The 17,643-nt window shown below is 38.6% G+C and overlaps 1 protein-coding gene and 1 pseudogene across 2 annotated transcripts; one reads left to right on the top strand and one right to left on the bottom strand.

Moving 5' to 3' along the window:
- Positions 1-5,418: 5,418 nt before the first annotated feature.
- On the bottom strand, positions 5,419-7,864 carry LOC112085048. 2 transcript variants are annotated; one of them, XM_024154011.1, is made up of 6 exons: positions 7,699-7,864; positions 6,973-7,165; positions 6,763-6,889; positions 6,377-6,664; positions 6,082-6,294; positions 5,419-5,798 (listed from the first exon to the last, which is right to left on the bottom strand). In XM_024154011.1, exons 1-6 carry the CDS (start codon positions 7,760-7,762, stop codon positions 5,625-5,627), a joined length of 1,059 nt encoding a protein of 352 aa, XP_024009779.1. In that variant the 5' UTR covers positions 7,763-7,864; the 3' UTR covers positions 5,419-5,624. The 2 variants fall into 2 exon arrangements, with proteins under 2 accessions (XP_024009779.1, XP_024009780.1); XM_024154012.1 differs by having other exon boundaries at positions 6,973-7,162; positions 7,699-7,851.
- Positions 7,865-11,375: 3,511 nt separating this feature from the next.
- LOC112085047 lies at positions 11,376-16,456 on the top strand (annotated as a pseudogene).
- Positions 16,457-17,643: the final 1,187 nt, after the last annotated feature.

Below are 17,643 nucleotides of genomic sequence, written 5' to 3'. Positions count from 1 at the left end.
GATCATCTTGCTCTCATGGTCTCCTACACTTAGTGATCTAAGGATGATTAACACCAAAAGTGATGGCTCAGCATCAGAAGACAAGAGTATTAAACCTGATCTTTCTTCTCAAGACTTTGATCTCACTCCTTGGGTTGATGATGATGGTTCTCTGAAGTATAAGCTGGATTGCAATGGGAAGCCAGGTCTGTTTGCTGAAGTGAGGGCATGTCTCACAAGGGCCATCTTTGATAAAGACCCAGATGGTATTCAAGAGCTGGTGGACAAAGGTCTCAAGGTGGGATCTCAAGGACAAGGGTCTAATGGTTCCCAAAGGCAGCAAACCAACTCAGCTTTCTTGCTCAGGACCATTGAAGTGCTGAAGAGCATCAGTGCTCAACCTCACCCCAGCTGAAAACAGGTTTTTCAAAGTCAAACTTAGTGACTTTAAACAAAGTGCTCTTGGGAGACACACCAAGCTTATCCTTGTATATAATTTTTTTATTCTTTTCTCTCATTTCTTATTATGTTTTAGGATCTTTTGATGGGTTTTGTGAGTTGGTCTCAGGTTCTAGGCGATTTTTGGAGGACATAGCTCAGTGATGAATAGAATGGAGCATGTGAGAGAGCTGAGAGAAGTGTTTAAGGACTGAAAAACTTGGAGAACGCCTCAGTGCTACCTAGGTGTGCGGTTTGGATCAAGAAGAGCCCAGGCCGCAGCAGGACTCGCAATTAACTCCGGCTTGGGCGTGCTACCTAGTGAAAGATGTCCAGGCCACAGCAAAAGAAGAACAGGCCAAGAGTTCTAAGTCCCAAACTCTGCTACCTGGTTGTGCTACCTAGGAACAAGAGAAACCAAGTCGCACATACACTCTCAATTTACTCCAAGTTAGGTGTGCTAGCTGGGAAAAGAGAAACCAGGTAGCAGCATAAGAAGATTGGCCAATTTCCTAAGTCCAAAAACATGCGGCCAAGTCATGCTACCTGGGAAGTATGGAGACTAGGTAGCAGCAAAAGAGGAGTGGCCGAGGAGTTTAAGTGACAAAAGCTGCGACTTAGGTGTGCTACCTGGGAAAAGAGGAACTAGGTAGCAGCAAAAGAAGAAAGGCCGAGGTATCTATGTCCCAAAGTCTGCGAGTTGGTCCAAGACAAGTCCATGCCGCACAAGAGAGTTCAGGCCAAGCCAAACCCATCTCTAGTGGTGTCTGGCCTCATCTGGTGCAGATACTCACTCCACTTTTGCACAAGAACCACACCAGGTATCACTCCAAACACTTGTAAATGAGCATTTAGCATTTTTCTTTATCTTTTGCATTTCATGTTTGATTTTTTTCTCTTTCTCATGCTTTTATAACACAAGGGACTGTGTTATTTAAGTGTGGGGGAGGGGTTTTGTGTTTACTAATCATGTTTATTCTGATCTTATTTTCCTTTTCACTTTGAGTCTCATTTTGCATTCATCTAAGTGCATATAAAAACCAAAAAAATGGAAAAATCTGAAAAAATTTTCACAAAAAAATGCTCATGTAGTTGCATTCACATTTTAGGTTGAGTCTAGTTTGCATTTTCATATAGGTTTGCATAATATGCAAATGGGAGTAATGATAGGTTCTTTCCTTGAGAGTACATCACTTTGAGAATTTGGATTAAATATGCTTGTGAAATGACTTCTTTGCTTGCAAGGCTTGAAATGATTTGAATCTGACAAGCAAGTTTGAATTGAACTCAACTCTAATAAGTGAAAACCTTGAACTTGACTTGAAATTATCTTGTGATGCATTGTTTGATAAGCTTGTGGATACCTATATACATATTTGAGCTAGAATCCTGTTTTTACCACCCTCTTCCTTAGCTCAAATAGCTGAGTCCACATCTGGATCAGTTTTCCTCACCTTGAACCCATCCTTCCTTCAAGCCAAATGTTTGTGTGTGATTGAAAGGCCACCTTGGATCAAACTTAGCAGAAAGTGTTAGGTTTAGAGCGACAAGGGCAAGACTCATTGAGTGTTAAGTTCCATCATCAAGGAGCTGAGAGATTTGGTGAGAACTAAGTGATGGGGAATACTTGTTGGTGAGTGGAAAAAAGGAGAGATGAGTGGAAATAAAAGGAGAATGGTGATAACTAGGGGATAGAAAAAGAAAAGAAATCAGTCTTGGAGTTTTGAGTCAAGAAAGTGAGCTCTAGTGTTTTGAAAAGAAAAAGTCTAGCCTCTAAGTGAAAAGAAAAGAAAAGAAGCCCAAGAGCTCAAATGTTTTAAAAAGAAAGAAAAAAGAGGCTAGAGGTTACAAAAGAAAGTGAAAAAGAGCTATGTAAAGTTTGGACTCCAAGACTTGAGTGTGAAAATGAAAAGTGAGTCCCCTAGTGAGAGGAAAATGAGTGTGAAAAGTGAGGATCTTGAGAGGTTGAGCAAGTGAGAAAGCTTTGAGTAGAGTGTGGGGTGGGATGAGTCCTTGCCCTTGTATGCATAGGTTGCTTTTTACCTTTAGCATTCTGCCAAAGTTTGATCATTCATAGAGAGATCCCCTTGCTGCATTGAACCCACTCAGGCGCTGATGAGATCATTTTAGTCTCATTACCTCACCCTAGCCAAACTTTGCTTGTTTGAACATAACATCATTTGATCCACTTGGTAAAGAGCTTAATGAATGTCAAAGAGTTGAGGAATAAGAGAACTTGTGGAGATTACTGTTGAGTTGATACATCAGAGTATGGTCTTGCATTGCATATTGAGCATGAACTTGAATTCTCTTAGTTGTCACTTTTCTCTTTCAAAGGAAATATGAACTCCCAATGCATTCAACCTCTCTCTCTCGTTTGTTCTTTTTGCTTGAGGACAAGCAAAGGATAAGTGTGGGGGAGTTGATATATTCATAAATTGCATCATTTAATGTACATATTCTAGTCAAAATCATGTCTTATTTGCATGCATTTTAGGTCTTTAGGCATTGTTTTAGGACTTAGGAGATTGCATTAGGTCCAAGAGAGTTTTGCATGTTTTGGAGTGTTAAACAGGTGCTTTTGGAGCCAATTTGGAGTGGATGATGTGATTCAGATGAAGAAATGGAGTTGGAATGATCAAAAATGGTGAAAAGGAGCAATTTTGGGTTTCTCGGCAAAATGGTGTACTGAAGGTCGAAGGTTCTCGACCAAAATCCTTCCCGCGGGTAGCTTTCTCGGCCAAAAACACGTACCGCGGTCAAGTCTCTCGGCCAAAATCTCCGGGTGCAGACACGTTTCCGAAATCGCCTGTCCGGGGAACCTTCCGGTCAGATTTAGCTGTCGGAGTCTTCATAAAAGTTGGAGATAATTGAGTCAAGAGTTCATAACAGTTGGAATCAAGGAATTTGGACCACGGAGCTGAAAGCTATGGTAATCGTAAGACGAACAGGTCTCGCACTCATTCCAGAGCAATCCGATATTCCTGAATGATCGCCTGTCCGGGGAACCTTCCGGTCCGATTCAGATGTCGGGTGCTTCATAGAAGTTGGAGAGGATTGGATCACGGTCCCATAGCAAGCGGAATCGTGGAATTCGGACGCGTGAGAAGAGAGTTAAGCTCGTCGGAAGGAACCCCTGTCTCGCAGCTGTTCCGGACCAAGCAGATCAGTTCTGAAGAATGCGAAGGACGGTGTACTTCCAGGCCGATTCAGTTTCCGGGGTCTTCTTGAGAATCAGAGACAATTGAGTCTTCTTTCCAGAACGTCCAAGATCATTCGATTCGGAGCTATGAGCAGGAATATACGGTCTCCGGAAACGACACATGTCTAGACGCCTCTCTCTGGTCGTGTAAATGCACTGCAAAGATGTGCCCTTCAGGAAGCCTTCCACTTCCCAAGCACCGAGGCTTCCTTCACCAAAGTTGGGGATAAATGAGCCCTCTGTCATCTGCAACCAAAATCACTCAATTCGGACAATTATCTTAGAAGTTACACTCTCCGGAATACGAAGTGGTCCATGCTGCTCTGAATGCTGCGAGATGGTCTTGCGACTTGGTTAACTCGCAAGCCTGAAGACGAATGCCTGGAAATTGATGCTGCGAGTTGAGAAGTGCGGGTAAGCTATCAATGGATGAGGTCTGAGGCTCCCGAGCAAGAAAATTGCTAAGTCCACAATACTGCGACTTGGGCATGCTACCTGGGAGACCAAAGAGCTAAGTCCACAATAAAGCCGCATGATCATTCGCAATTTACTCCGACTTGAGCCTGCGACCTGGGACTAGGGATGACCAAGTCGCACATGTACATTCCCCAGAAACCTCCTTGGTCCTGCGAGTTGAAGAAGAAGAAGATTAAGCCGCAGCAAGACTCGCAAAACACTCCTACTTGGGCGTGCGGCTAAGACAAAGCGATTTAAGTCTCACAAGACAAGTTCTTCATTTACTGCGACTTGGGCGTGCTACCTGGGAGACACTGGACCAACCCGCAGTAATTCCACTTTACCCACTAAAGCCGGGTCAGAACCCGGTTTGTTCCGGGCTGACCCGGTTCATTAGCACTTAGTATATATAGCTTTTTGGAGAAAAACCCTAGGGAGGTTATCTTCTACTTAGTTTTCTCTCTAGTTTTCTTTCCTTTTTAGTGTAAAACGTTTTTGATTAAGAGATATCTGAAGGGATTTGATCATTCCAAGTCTGTTTCTTATCATCTCATCATCTCATTTCTGCTTCTAATCATGATTAACATCATCTCTTGCAAAATATTAGATGTGTTCTTCATGATTAGTGAGTAGTCATCTTTTAAACTTCTAGGTGTGTAGATTAGGGTGCTTAGATGTTTGATTTGTGATGTTTAGGGTTTAGATTCTCATTTCATTTCCTTAGTTAGCTGCTCCTAATGCCTGATTTCCTTGGGAAAGTGAAATCTGGGTTCATAGGCATTTCATGCACCAAAAGTGTTTGATGAAATGCCTGAAAGAGCTAACTTAAGGGTTTATGTTTTAAATGCCATGGGAATGTTTGTTTGAAGCATAAATGACCTATTAGAACTGTTTCTTAATGCTCATTAGTTCATATTTCACAAATGAGAATTTGGTTTGAAAGTGGATTAGTGTAGAGATTAATGCCTTCCTGAGAGGATTAGTCTAGATTAGAGTTCTAAGTTGAAATGTTTGAGATCATGTGATTGCTTGTTATGTCTTTCTGTATAAGATTCAGTCTTCTTGGTTGAGAGATTGTTTGGTCACTTATTAGGCTTGATGCATTATGCTTGTTGATTTGCTTGATTATATCTAATAGTTGTTAGACTTGATTAAGTGATTAGCAAAGGGATTATTGTCATGGGAATGAATTAATCTGATTAAGAAGCCTAGACTAAAGAGTAGCAAGTGTTGCATTATATTCTTAGCATCATGAATCAATATCTAAAGCACCCTAATCAATGATCACATCTAGAGGTTTAGCTTTTATCATTTGCTTAATCACCATCATCTTATTGAGCTTGCTTTAATTACTTCCTTATCATTGCTTGTTTGTTTCTTGTTTATGATTTCATTTGTTATTTGTTATCAAAAACCTGTCTTTGACCACTTGACTTAACAACTTATCACATAAACTAGTGCCTAACTACCACACATATGGATTGACACCCCTTATACTACTTTGACAAGGGGATTGATAACCCTTCTTAAGGCCTAAAAACCTTAGTTATCAGAGCTCTTGAACATTGTTGTTGACAGCTTCATGATGAGTCTCCAAACCAGATATGCGTATCTCTGTGTCAAGGTTGCGTTTAAGAGAAGCAGGGACAGGTTCAGATGGAGTGATATCCCTGTCTTGTACACTACCAATTCCATAAATACGCCCTCTAGTAGTTAGACCTCGCTGTGTCAAAAGAAAAAACCAAATGAGCTTCATTTAAGACGAAGAAAAGTAAAAACCGCTTAAGTCCTAGTTTTTATTTTCTTTTGCTAATGCAACGTTTCCATTAAGGACTATTTGAAGTCAAGCATTGAATATCTAAAATCAAATCCAATATGCACACAAACTCATTCCTTCAAATCAACAATAAGGAGATACATAATTAATCAACAAACAGCAAAAAAATTCATATTCTTGGTTGAGCTGTAATACAATAATGAAAGAATAAGTGAGATTTTCCAAGTACCTTGAGATATTCTTGGTTGAACTTAATGCGTGAAGTAGCAGCTGTTGAGGCATTGGGAGATCCATCATCAGTTGTCATCTGTGTAACAGCTTCCTCTACTTCAAGCACAATGGACTCAGCTCGGGCATCAATAAAAGTTCCATCTTTGCGTGTGTGTGTCTTCCGCACAAACGCTGTGTAAGGTGGTGGTTCAGCAGAACCAGACTCAATCATCTGCAAAAACAAAGGAAAAATGAAGGATAAGAAAAGATATGACAGATTAAAGACTAAAATAGAAAAAAAGTAAAACAATTACCATATCATACTCAATCTTTCCAAAATGAGCTGGACCTGCACAATGCTTGTGCATCCCTTTGCCGGTAGGGTCAGATATACGGGATCCAGCAGCAGACTTGCTCCTCTTAAGTGCTGGTTCTGTTGCCCATTGCTCCTTCAGAGTGGTCCAATCAACATCGTTTATAAACTTAGGTTTCTGATTTTGCCTCTTCCTCTTGCTGATTTTTTGACAGATTGTTTGCTGTGTATGCACTTTCCATTTCTTGTAGACTAAGTCGTGAAACCTACTTTCCCAGTAGTAGTTTTGCTATAAAGAGAAAAAAGAGATTAGCATTAACAAGTTAATAAACAATAGTTAGTCTGTTAAGTAAGATAAATAGTTAACTTAGAGAAACAAATCCTTACCACAAAAGTTTGCCACCACTTATCTGTCCGCTCCTCAGGAACAAATTTCCAGCTACTCCATGGTCCCATGTAGTAGGCTTGCCAAGTTGTTTTGATGAATTTGTAGACAGATGGGTCTATACCGAACCTGAGATTAGAAATAGTAATCTCAGAGAAGAATATACAAATATAAGAACAAAGAAGTATTGTTCATGATTGCAAACTTATTACCATAAAGCACCATTGAGTTTCCTTGGATGGAGGTGTGGCTGGAATTCTCTAGAGGGAGAGTTCAATAATGCATCAAGGGTCATACGGGTGTAGTTGTTTGCAACTGAAGATGCAGCACTTGTTGATCCAATAGCTCCTGGTGGCATTACAGGATCTGAAGCTGAAGTCCTTGGAGGCATTCTTTGTTGAACTACTGGAAATATACAAAATACAGAAGTCATTCCATATCAAGATTAACAATCTAAAAGAAAGTAAGTGAGGAAGGTTCAGCATAAAGACACGGCAAATTGTTAAACCAATATTAAGCAAGAGAACTTTCATTTTCGTATGCCCTTAATAAAACCAATTAACCACCGACTTATTTTCATACAGATTTAGAAACACAAAACCTTTTCATCATACAAAATTACAAACACAAAGAGAAAAAGTAAACCAAAGTGCAAACTAGAGAAAATCAAAACCACAAAGTGCAAAGAACATCTCATCTCATCGTATATGTCAAAAATACCACCAATTGAAGAGAAAATCTAAACCCAGTTAAAAATCCCCAATTGTAAACCCTAGACAATACCCAAACACAAATTCAAACCGAAATTTCACAAAATTGAGCATGTACAAGATAAATCGAACATAAGTTTTACAAAAAAAAAGTCCAAACCCTAAGCGTTTCTGCACAAATTTCAGAAAATCAAATTGAAGAAAACTTCTGAGGAGGAGCAGACTTACCCGGCGGAGTGGACTCAGAGGGTCGTGGACGACGACGGTCAGAGTTTCTGCCGGACGAAGTCATCCCAGCTCGACGTGGAAGAGATTTGAAAGTAGAGATTTTTCTCTCTTTTAGGAGGAAGAGAATGGGTACTCGAGGAGAAAAGAGAGTGTGTTATGTGTTGTCGATTTTTTTTTGTTTTAGTTAAGTGTTAGATATAAAGGTAAACCAAAATGTTTTGGTGGTAAACCCAAAAATCTTCCGCCAAACCAAAATTTTGGTGCGTGTTTAGGTGGTAAACCCAATAATCTTCCGCCAAACCAAAAACTTTTGGGGGCAAAAAATCAAATGTTTTGGTGGCAGCAAATTGGCAAAACGAAAATAGCAAATAGCAAGTTGGTTTATTTCTTTTTAAAATTCATTTAAACCTAATTGAGTTTTTTTACCAAAATGAGATTAATCTAATTTTTAACTCAGATCATAAAACACAATCTTGATCACATAATATATAGAGACAGAGTTTCATAATACATTTTTTCAAAACTATAAAAAAAATAGCTATACAATACCGTCCAAATAGCTATACAAGATTAGAGAAAATGTATAAATCAATGTTCAAACTAAATCCACCTCTAAGCAGACCAATACAAAATCATATAAGATACTTTAAATATTAATTCATTTTCGGCATTTTAAATTAGATCATTTTTCAAATTTTCAAAAAAATACATATTAATTAGTATAGTTAACAGAAAATGTAGGCTTTCTTCTGATTTAATAATAACATTCATTTAAATTCAGTTGTGGTATATATTTTTCTTTCTAATCAAAATTTCATGATTAGAAATTTGAGACAAAACCAAAATGTTTTGTTGGTATGACAGTGATGTTGTTGTATTCTTATATATGTTATGATTGATGTTTTCGTTATTTTATAAAATATTTTTATTTGGTTTTGTTTGGATTTTTTGGATTGTTACTGATTTATAAAATTATTAAATATTTATGAATGATTCAGTTTTAATATTATATAATAATCATTTTATAATCCTGTGCTAAAATTTTTTTTGTCTTCCTGTGCTAAAATTTTTTAAATTAGAAATGCATGACAGTGATGTTGTTGTATTCTTATATATGTTATGATTGATGTTTTTGTTATTTTATAAAATATTTTTATTTGGTTTTGTTTGGATTTTTTGGATTGTTACTGATTTATAAAATTATTAAATATTTATGAATGATTCAGTTTTAATATTATATAATAATCATTTTATAATCCTATATTTAAGTAGAATAATTATATAATTGAATATTATGTTAGTTTGTATCATAAATTAAGAGTGTTTTTTTTATTAAATTTAAAAAACATCATGTTTGTGCTTGGCGCGGAAGACCACCTAGTAATATAAACATCAAAACATATTTCTCACAATAAATTAGCAAACTAATAAATTTTCACTTATACATTTAAAAATTATTAATTTTCACTTACAGCTTAGAAATTATAAATTCAACCTTGTATTTGGTTGTAAAGATAATCATAGTTTTTAGGGAGAGTTTCAGATTTAACCTGAATTTTAAAGTCAAACACCAAACTAACCTCTTTTTTTCTCTCTCCAACATTTGCCATTTTATCACAATTTTATCTTTCCCATTAAAACTATTAACGAAAATACCATTATACATCTATTATTTCGATTTTTCGTTAATTTGGCTAAAGTCTCTTTGGACCTTCTAAAGACCTTTTAATTACGAGAATGACATCTTCTTTAATTTCTTCAACCACCATGAACAACCATAAAAATGGAATAAATGCTTTTTAACCAATTTTAAAGCATAAGTAAATATTTGAGCTCATTCACTCATAACCTTCCTTATTCTTTCATAATTTCTTCTCCAAAACATCTGGGCTAAGTTACAATGCCAAAAGTCACGCATTTTCGATGATTTCTGGTTACTTGACATCTGGGTTGTTTATTTTCGGTGAAATCCTGAATTCTGGGTGTTTAAAAGAACTGTAAACGAGCTCAATTTTGTAAAAGGTAATCGTCGCTCTTCAATTTCTCCACATTTCAGTTTTCATATCGCGAAAGTAGACTTCTCATGAAGTATATTGAAGTCTACTAGTCAACATAAGGTTATTTTTGCAATTGACTTTTTAAAAGTAGACTTCATTAAACCTCACGAGAAGTCTACTCGATATCCTTTGAAAACAAAAAAAGCCTAGTAGACTTCATTTGAAGGCTTAAGAAGTCTACGAAAGAAAAGAAGTTATTTTTGTAGTTGACCGTATTTTGACTTTTAATGTAGAGTTCTTTCTAAAGTCTACTGTTTACGTCTACACAAGAAGTCTACTTTAAGTTACTTTTGTAGTTTGACCAAAAACGTATAGGTCATTTTAGTGTTTGACTAAAGTTTTAAAAAAAAAAAATACAGAAAACTCCGGAAAACTACAGTAGACTTCAGGAAGAAGTCTACTACCTGTAGACTTCTTCCTGAAGTCTACTTCTGTTTTCCGGTCAAACTTAGAATGAATCTTTTTTTGAATAGACTTTCTTGTGAAGTCTACGAAAGACAGTCAATTGCAAAAATAACCTAAATTTTTCTGTAGACTTCTATTGAATAAGTAGACTTCAAGAGTAGACTGTCAGAGAAGTCTACTCTTACTGGAAGTCTACGATAGAAGTCTACTTTGTTAGTTAATGTCCCAGTCAAATGCTAAAGTAACTTTTTTGGTCGGAAGTCTACTTTTGAAGTCTACTGAAGGAAAAGTCAACAGTTTGGTCAAATGCAAAATTAACCTGTTTTTAAGTAGACTTTTTTCGCAGACTTCCATAGAAAAAGGTAGACTTCATCGTCCAGTCTACGTTTGAAGTCTGTTGTAGAAGTCTACTTTTTGCATTTTTTTAAAAAAACGCATTTTAGGCACAATTATAAAGTATTTTTTATTTAAAAAAATGCTTGTTAGCAAGGGATTAAACTACCCAGTGAATTTCATTTTATTTCATTCGATATTTATTGCGGAATCATGTTTTTTTTTATTTTTAAGCTAGTTAGCTTATCAAAGTAGACTTCTCCAGCAATATGCTATTGAAGTCTAATTGGGAAGTCTACTTTTTGTATTTATTTTAAAAACGCTTTTCAAAAATATTTATAATGTTTTTCTAAAATTTTTAGGTTTGGATATGCGTATCAGCAAGTGGTTGAACTACTCAATGATTTTCATTTGATTTAAGTTGATATTTATTGTGGAATCGAAATTTTTGATTTATAAGCTAGTTAGCTTGTAAAAGTAGACTTCTCCAGCAATCTACAGATGAAGTCTGCACACGGAATCTTCTCTATAAATTTTTTTTTTTATGTGTTTGTAATAATGTGGTTTGTAATTTGTTTGCTAATATGATTTATTTGTATGTTTTACTACAGAGAATGGTTTAAATACCGGTTATTTACGGAGAGTAGAAGATGGAAGAGAAATAATAGCATTTTGTGGTAGATAATGGCAAATGAAGAAAAATGTTTTTTTGAAGTGATGGTTGTATCTTTGGGGAACTTACTAAACTTTGTTGCAAATACAAAGTCTCACGCTTCACTCATACAATAAGTCCCTATTCAAAAGAAGTAATATTTGAAGCTGCTGACGTGGCAAGGGCGATCATATTGGCGATTAGGGTTTCTGTTTCTTCAGCCGCGCACCATGGCCTCCGGCGAGGATCCACCACCGGTCTCTACTCAAATCGATCAGGAAAACATCGACCAATCTCAGCAAAATCAGGGAGATGCTCAGAACTCCCAACCTAAGCAACTATACTCTGACATCGTTCAAAACAAGTCGCTTCTCTACCATCATGAACTCAGGGTTACGGAAGTTGATGGAACTCCAACAGTGGTGATACCTGATGATATTATCAAAGGGTCATCTCCTCTGTGGGAGGACCTCATCGTCGGAAAGTTTCTAGCTACTACACCGCACATCGCAAAAGTGCACGTCATTGTGAATAAGATCTGGTCCTTGGGGGACAAGTCATCAAAGATTGATGCCTTTGCGGTGAACGCAACCACGATAAAGTTTTGAATTCGGAATAGTTCTGCAAGGGATCGGGTTCTTCATAGGGGTTATGTGGAACATAGCCGATGTCCCAATGATTGTGTCGAAGTGGTCTCCGGTGACTGAAGAGGCGCAACCGGAGCTTCAATCTGTGCCGATGTGGGTCGTGCTTAAAAACGTTCCACATAAGATGTTTCACTGGAAAAGTTTGAGTTTCTTGTCAAATGCTGTGGGGGTCCCTAAGAAGCTCCATCCCGATACTGAGCTCTGCAAAAGTTTTGAGGAAGCCATGATTCTTGTTGAAGCTGATCTGTCAAAGGAGTTGCCGGACTCATACCGATTTACATCAGAGAAAGGAGTGGACTCATTGGTCGAATTTCACTATCCATGGCTTCCACCGCGATGCTCAAAGTGTTCAAAGTGGGGTCATGCTCTCGAAGCTTGCCTAGCTAAGGGAGGACAAGTGAGACTGCTTAGGCGAGGTGCAGAGGATCTGCAGGATGTCTCAAAACTACAGATGGCGAAGGTTACAATATGTAATACAGAGCCTAAGAGGGTTGAACCTGAAGTCGCGCAGGGAGGTATTAATGGCACTAGTGAAGTAGCAAATCCAGTTACTTGTTCAGAGTCTGTTGGTGTATCAGGAGGCAGAAAACCTGATACAAATCAGGAAGAAGTGGCGGAAACAGTGGTAACAGATGTTGACGAAGGCACCTCATGGTGCGCAGTATCACCAGCGAAAGTTGGAAGGCAGAATGGGAAAAAAGTAAGCGACGATTCAATTGAGGTCTCTCCTTCGAGATTCAACATTTTGGATAATCTTGGGGATACTTCCGATCAGCCCTCTGATGCAGAAGTTGCAGAGGTTGTGGAGGGTGAGATCGCAGAGATCTCAGAAGGGTTATCGAGCAAGATAAATGATGGAAAAGATGAAGGTTCAAATCAAGTTAGCCTGGTGAAAGGTCGCGACGACAAACGTCCACCTGTGCCTAAAGCAAAAAAGAATTCTACCAAGTCTATCTCAGAACCTAATGCTCAAGCCACAAAGGAACAGCTCCCGAGTGCCTAGGGAAGAAGGAGTGCGCGTAACAAACAATAATTTATGTCGAATTTCTTTGTGTGGAATATTCAGGGTCTGAACAAAACTAATAAACATTCAATTATTAAGGATTGGGTTCGGAATATGTCTTTTCAGTTTGGTGCTTTGTTGGAGACAAGGGTCAGTGAAACAAAATCTCAGAAACTTGCGGCTTTGATATTTGGTGATTGGTCTCTTATGACCAATTATGAATATCAATTTGGCTGGTATGGAGGAAGGACGTCCGGTTAACTCCTTTTTTCAAAAGTGATCAGCTTATTACGTGCTCTATCAAACTGGCAGATAGAGATGAAGAATTTTTTCGCACGTTAATTTGTGTACGCCTCAAACTTTATGGTGGAGCGTAGAGCCCTATGGGGTGATCTACGGGATCATCACAATTCCCCAATCTTTCGGAACAAGCCATGGATAATATTAGGGGATTTTAATGAGATCCTCGATGGTGATGAGCACTCAGGTTTCGAAAATTCCCCACACATTACTGTGGGAATGAGAGACTTCCAGGAGCTTGTGCGGGACTGTTCTTTAACAGACTTACCGTCCCATGGTTCAGTATTTACATGGTGTAATAAGCGTGAGCAGGATTTAGTGCTAAAGAAATTAGATCGAGTGCTGATGAATGAGCATTGGTTGCAATTTTTCCCTCTTGCATATAATGTCTTCGAAGCTGGGTGTTGTTCAGATCATGCAAGGTGTCGCATCCACCTGGGATCTGAAGCCACTACTAATCGTAAGCCTTTTAAATTTGTGAATGTGACTGCAGATCTTGATGCTTTTCTTCCGATGGTAGGCAGTTACTGGAGTGAGACAGAGCCAATATTTCTCTCTACTTCGTCATTGTTCCGTTTTGCTAAGAAACTCAAGGGTCTAAAACCTGTTATCCGCTCTCTGGCCAAGGACAGATTGGGGAACTTAGTCAAGCGATCAAAAGAAGCCTACGAGGTGCTGTGTGCCAAACAGGAAGCTAATTTGATAAATCCTAGTGTGCAAGCTATGGAAGATGAGAATGAAGCTTACCGTAGATGGGAGTTTGTCTCAAGTTTGGAGGAGAAATATCTAAAGCAAAAATCAAAGTTGCATTGGCTCAAGATTGGTGATGGAAACAATAAATCTTTTCACAAAGGAGTGGCTGCCAGAGAAAGCCAAAATCCGATCATAGAGATTCAATGTCGCGATGGTACTGTTGTTTCGAGCAATGATGATATCAAAAAAGAGGCAGAGGTTTTTTTCAGAGAGTTTCTCCAACACTCTCCGGATGATTTCGAGGGTATATCTGTTGAGGCGCTAAAGCCACTTTTGCCTCAATGTTCAGAAACGCATCCTGCTGCCCTCCAGCGAGAGGTCACGGAAGAGGAAATCAAAGGTGTTCTGTTCTCAATGCCAAGTGATAAGTCGCCGGGACCTGATGGGTTCACCACCGAATTCTTCAAGAAAGCATGGACTGTGGTGGGTTCAGAGTTTGTAATTGCAGTTCAATTGTTCTTTGTGAAAGGGTTTCTACCAAAGGGGGTCAATACTACGATATTAGCCCTTATTCCGAAGAAAACAGAGGCAAAGGAGATGCGCGATTACAGGCCCATTTCCTGTTGTAACGTGTTATACAAAGTAATATCAAAAATTATTGCAAACAGGCTTAAAGGAATCCTGCCTGAGCTCATCTCCTTGAATCAGTCTGCATTTATCAAGGACAGACTTCTGATTGAGAATTTGCTCCTAGCAACAGAGTTGGTGAAGGATTATCACAAGGATTCTGTCTCTTCGCGGTGTGCAATAAAAATTGATATCTCTAAAGCGTTTGACTCTGTTCAGTGGTCGTTTCTGATGAGTACTCTTGCAGCGATTAATTTGCCTCAGAAGTTCATTTACTGGATTCAACTTTGTGTGACAACCGCAACCTTCTCAGTACAAGTAAATGGGGAGCTTGCTGGTTTTTTCCAGAGTAAACGTGGCTTGCGTCAGGGATGTGCTCTCTCTCCTTATTTATTTGTTATCAGCACGAATGTTCTCGCAAAGCTTCTTGATCGGGCAGCTAGTGCGAATGAGTTTGGTTTTCATCCGAAGTGCAAAAATCTAGGCATCACGCACGTAAGCTTTGCTGATGATATTATGGTTTTCTCTGATGGAAAGGTTCGATCAATAGAGGGTATTTTCAGAGTTTTTTATGAGTTCACATGTATCTCGGGTCTTAAAATGAGTTTGGAGAAATCCACGATCTATCTTGCGGGTGTCACCGATCCTGTACGGCAGAGCATTACGGCGAGGTTTCTAATTGGTGTAGGGGAGCTACCAGTTAGATACCTAGGCCTACCTATGTTGACGAAGCGAATGTCTTCGAATGACTATCTCCCGTTATTAGAAAGCATCAGGAAAAGGATCAGCTCTTGGATGACCCGTGCTCTTTCGTACGCTGGACGTCTTCAGCTAATTCAATCGGTCATTCTCAGTTTGACAAACTTTTGGCTGGCTGCATTCAGGCTTCCCTCTGAGTGTATTCATGATATCGAGAGGCTGTGCTCGGCATTCTTGTGGTCAGGTCCCACATTAAATTCACGCAAGGCCAAGCTCGTCTGGCAGGATGTATCTCGTCCAAAAGCTGAAGGAGGTCTTGGTATTAGGCCACTGAAAGAAGTAAACATGATCTGTTGTCTTAAGCTGGTTTGGAGAATCGCCTCTTCTCACCAGTCGCTATGGGTTAATTGGATCAAGACATACCTGATCCGTCAAGGTTCGTTCTGGTCGGTTAGCTCTACCACGAGCATGGGATCCTGGATGTGGAAGAAAGTACTGAAAATGAGAGACAAAGCTCAAGGGTTTTTCAGGGTTATGGTGGGTAATGGGTTGAAAACATCATTCTGGTATGATGTTTGGTCACCAATGGGCCGGCTTATTGATATAACTGGGACCCGAGGTTTCATTGATCTTGGTATTCCAATGCACTCTACGGTGGCTCAGGCGTTTAGTCGTCGTCGGCGGCGTCATCGAGTGGATTATCTCAATGATATTGAAAATCTGCTTGACACACATCAGATTAGTCAGAATAGTGCTGCTGAGGACACGCCCCTCTGGAGATGGAAGGATGACACTTTCAAACAGGTTTTCAATACTAAACGCACTTGGAGTTTGATTCGGAATCCTGCCCCTGAAGTCATGTGGTATAAAAGCGTGTGGTTCCCTTACTCCACGCCTAAATACTCCTTCCTGACTTGGCTGGCAAGTCACGATCGCCTCTCTACCACAGATCACATGGTGATGTGGAACAGGGGAGTTAACACTGCATGTGTCCTCTGCCATTCTCTTACTGAATCAAGGGACCATCTATTTTTCTCATGCAGCTACTACAGAAGTATGGACTGAGCTGTCTAAAGGCCTCCTTCTCTCTCACTTTTCAACAGATTGGCATTCCATTGTCGCTATCACCTCATCTGCAATCTTCGACCGAGTCCGCCTCTTCCTGGCTAGGTATGTCTTCCAGGCGACCATACATAGCATCTGGAAAGAGAGAAACGGTCGACGACATGGAGATCAACCTCTCCCATCTGCAGCTCTTACCAAATTCATCGACAAGCAAGTGCAGAACCGGATCTTGCTGATCCGGTCTATGGGAGATAGACGTTTCGACCAAGCTCCCTAGCTCTGGTTCGAAACAAGGCCATGAAGGTTTTGTCATTTTATTTAAAGCTTTCGAAACAAAGATGCACTAGTTGTAAAACAGGTTTTTGGTTGAATAAAATTTTACATTCAATTCAAAAAAAAAAAAAATACAAAGTCTCACGAATAAGTCATAATATGATTTCAAACTGAACTTGTTGCATTTTACAATCCGTAACATATCAGAAACATCTGCTCTGAGCTCTTTCAATCATGCATCATTAATATCTCTTTTTTTAGTTGGTTTCTTTTTGATTGTGATGATCATAATGACTTCTCGTTTTTGTTCTTCTCATATAGTCAACGAATGATCCGCTTTAGTTTCAAAATTCCGATAAAGAACTAGCTAATTTCTTAATTTCAGTTTCCAAATAGCCATCTAATCTTTAATACAAAAGCTTTACTGAAGTCATTTTATTCTGTTTTAAGATTTTTACATTCTTTGTGTTACACATATTTATTACTCTTCAGTGTACACCATCAACTTCATCCTCCTCTGTTTCCCACATGAAATGTGCGTATGATCCCAATACCATACTGCAAAGTTACAAAAACACAACCTTTATACAATTTAAAAACTCAAAATGGGGATTACTAAATTAAAATCAAGAATCCAAAACCTGCAAGAATCACAACCTTTATACACTTTGTTCTGAAACACCATGAGAGACTCATCTTCCTTGATTCACTCTAAAGCGTGGATTACAAAACCTGCAACAATCACATTCATTTGAATCAAACCAGAATTAACTGGAAAATATCATTTTAAATGATCCAAACAATAGTATTCCAAACAAAGAGCAAAAGGAAGATGTAACAGGCAACGTACAACATAGAATCAGTCTCCAGACTCACAATAAAACATTTGAGAACCAAACCCAAAATTCAGATTTCTCAAAACTTAAAAATATAAAGTTTCACAACATCAGCGATTAAAATATCATTTCACAATCAGCCAAGCTTTTAGATTCACCATAACACATTTGAGAACCAAACCAATTTCTCAAAACTTAAAATACAAAGTTTATCAAAAACTTTAAAACTTAAAACAAACCCAACGAGGGCTTCACCAACCTTCACAAGAATGAGATCAGAAACTGGCATTGCTAAATTCCATCTTAAGAAACAGAACCACAAATCTAGATCACTCACAGGGTCAATTAATGAGTG

Source organism: Eutrema salsugineum, unplaced genomic scaffold, assembly GCF_000478725.1.
Source record: "Eutrema salsugineum unplaced genomic scaffold, Eutsalg1_0 scaffold_31, whole genome shotgun sequence".
NCBI lineage: Eukaryota > Viridiplantae > Streptophyta > Magnoliopsida > Brassicales > Brassicaceae > Eutrema > Eutrema salsugineum.
This window is presented reverse-complemented; position numbering and strand designations above follow the sequence as displayed.

Coding starts and splice junctions, on each gene's coding strand:
- LOC112085048 (XM_024154011.1), bottom strand. CDS start 7,762: ATGACTTCGTCCGGCAGAAACTCTGACCGTCGTCGTCCACGACCCTCT. Junction 7,166..7,698: donor CTCTGAGTCCACTCCGCCGG/GTAAGTCTGCTC, acceptor GTATATTTCCAG/TAGTTCAACAAAGAATGCCT. Junction 5,799..6,081: donor TCAACCAAGAATATCTCAAG/GTACTTGGAAAA, acceptor CTTTTGACACAG/CGAGGTCTAACTACTAGAGG.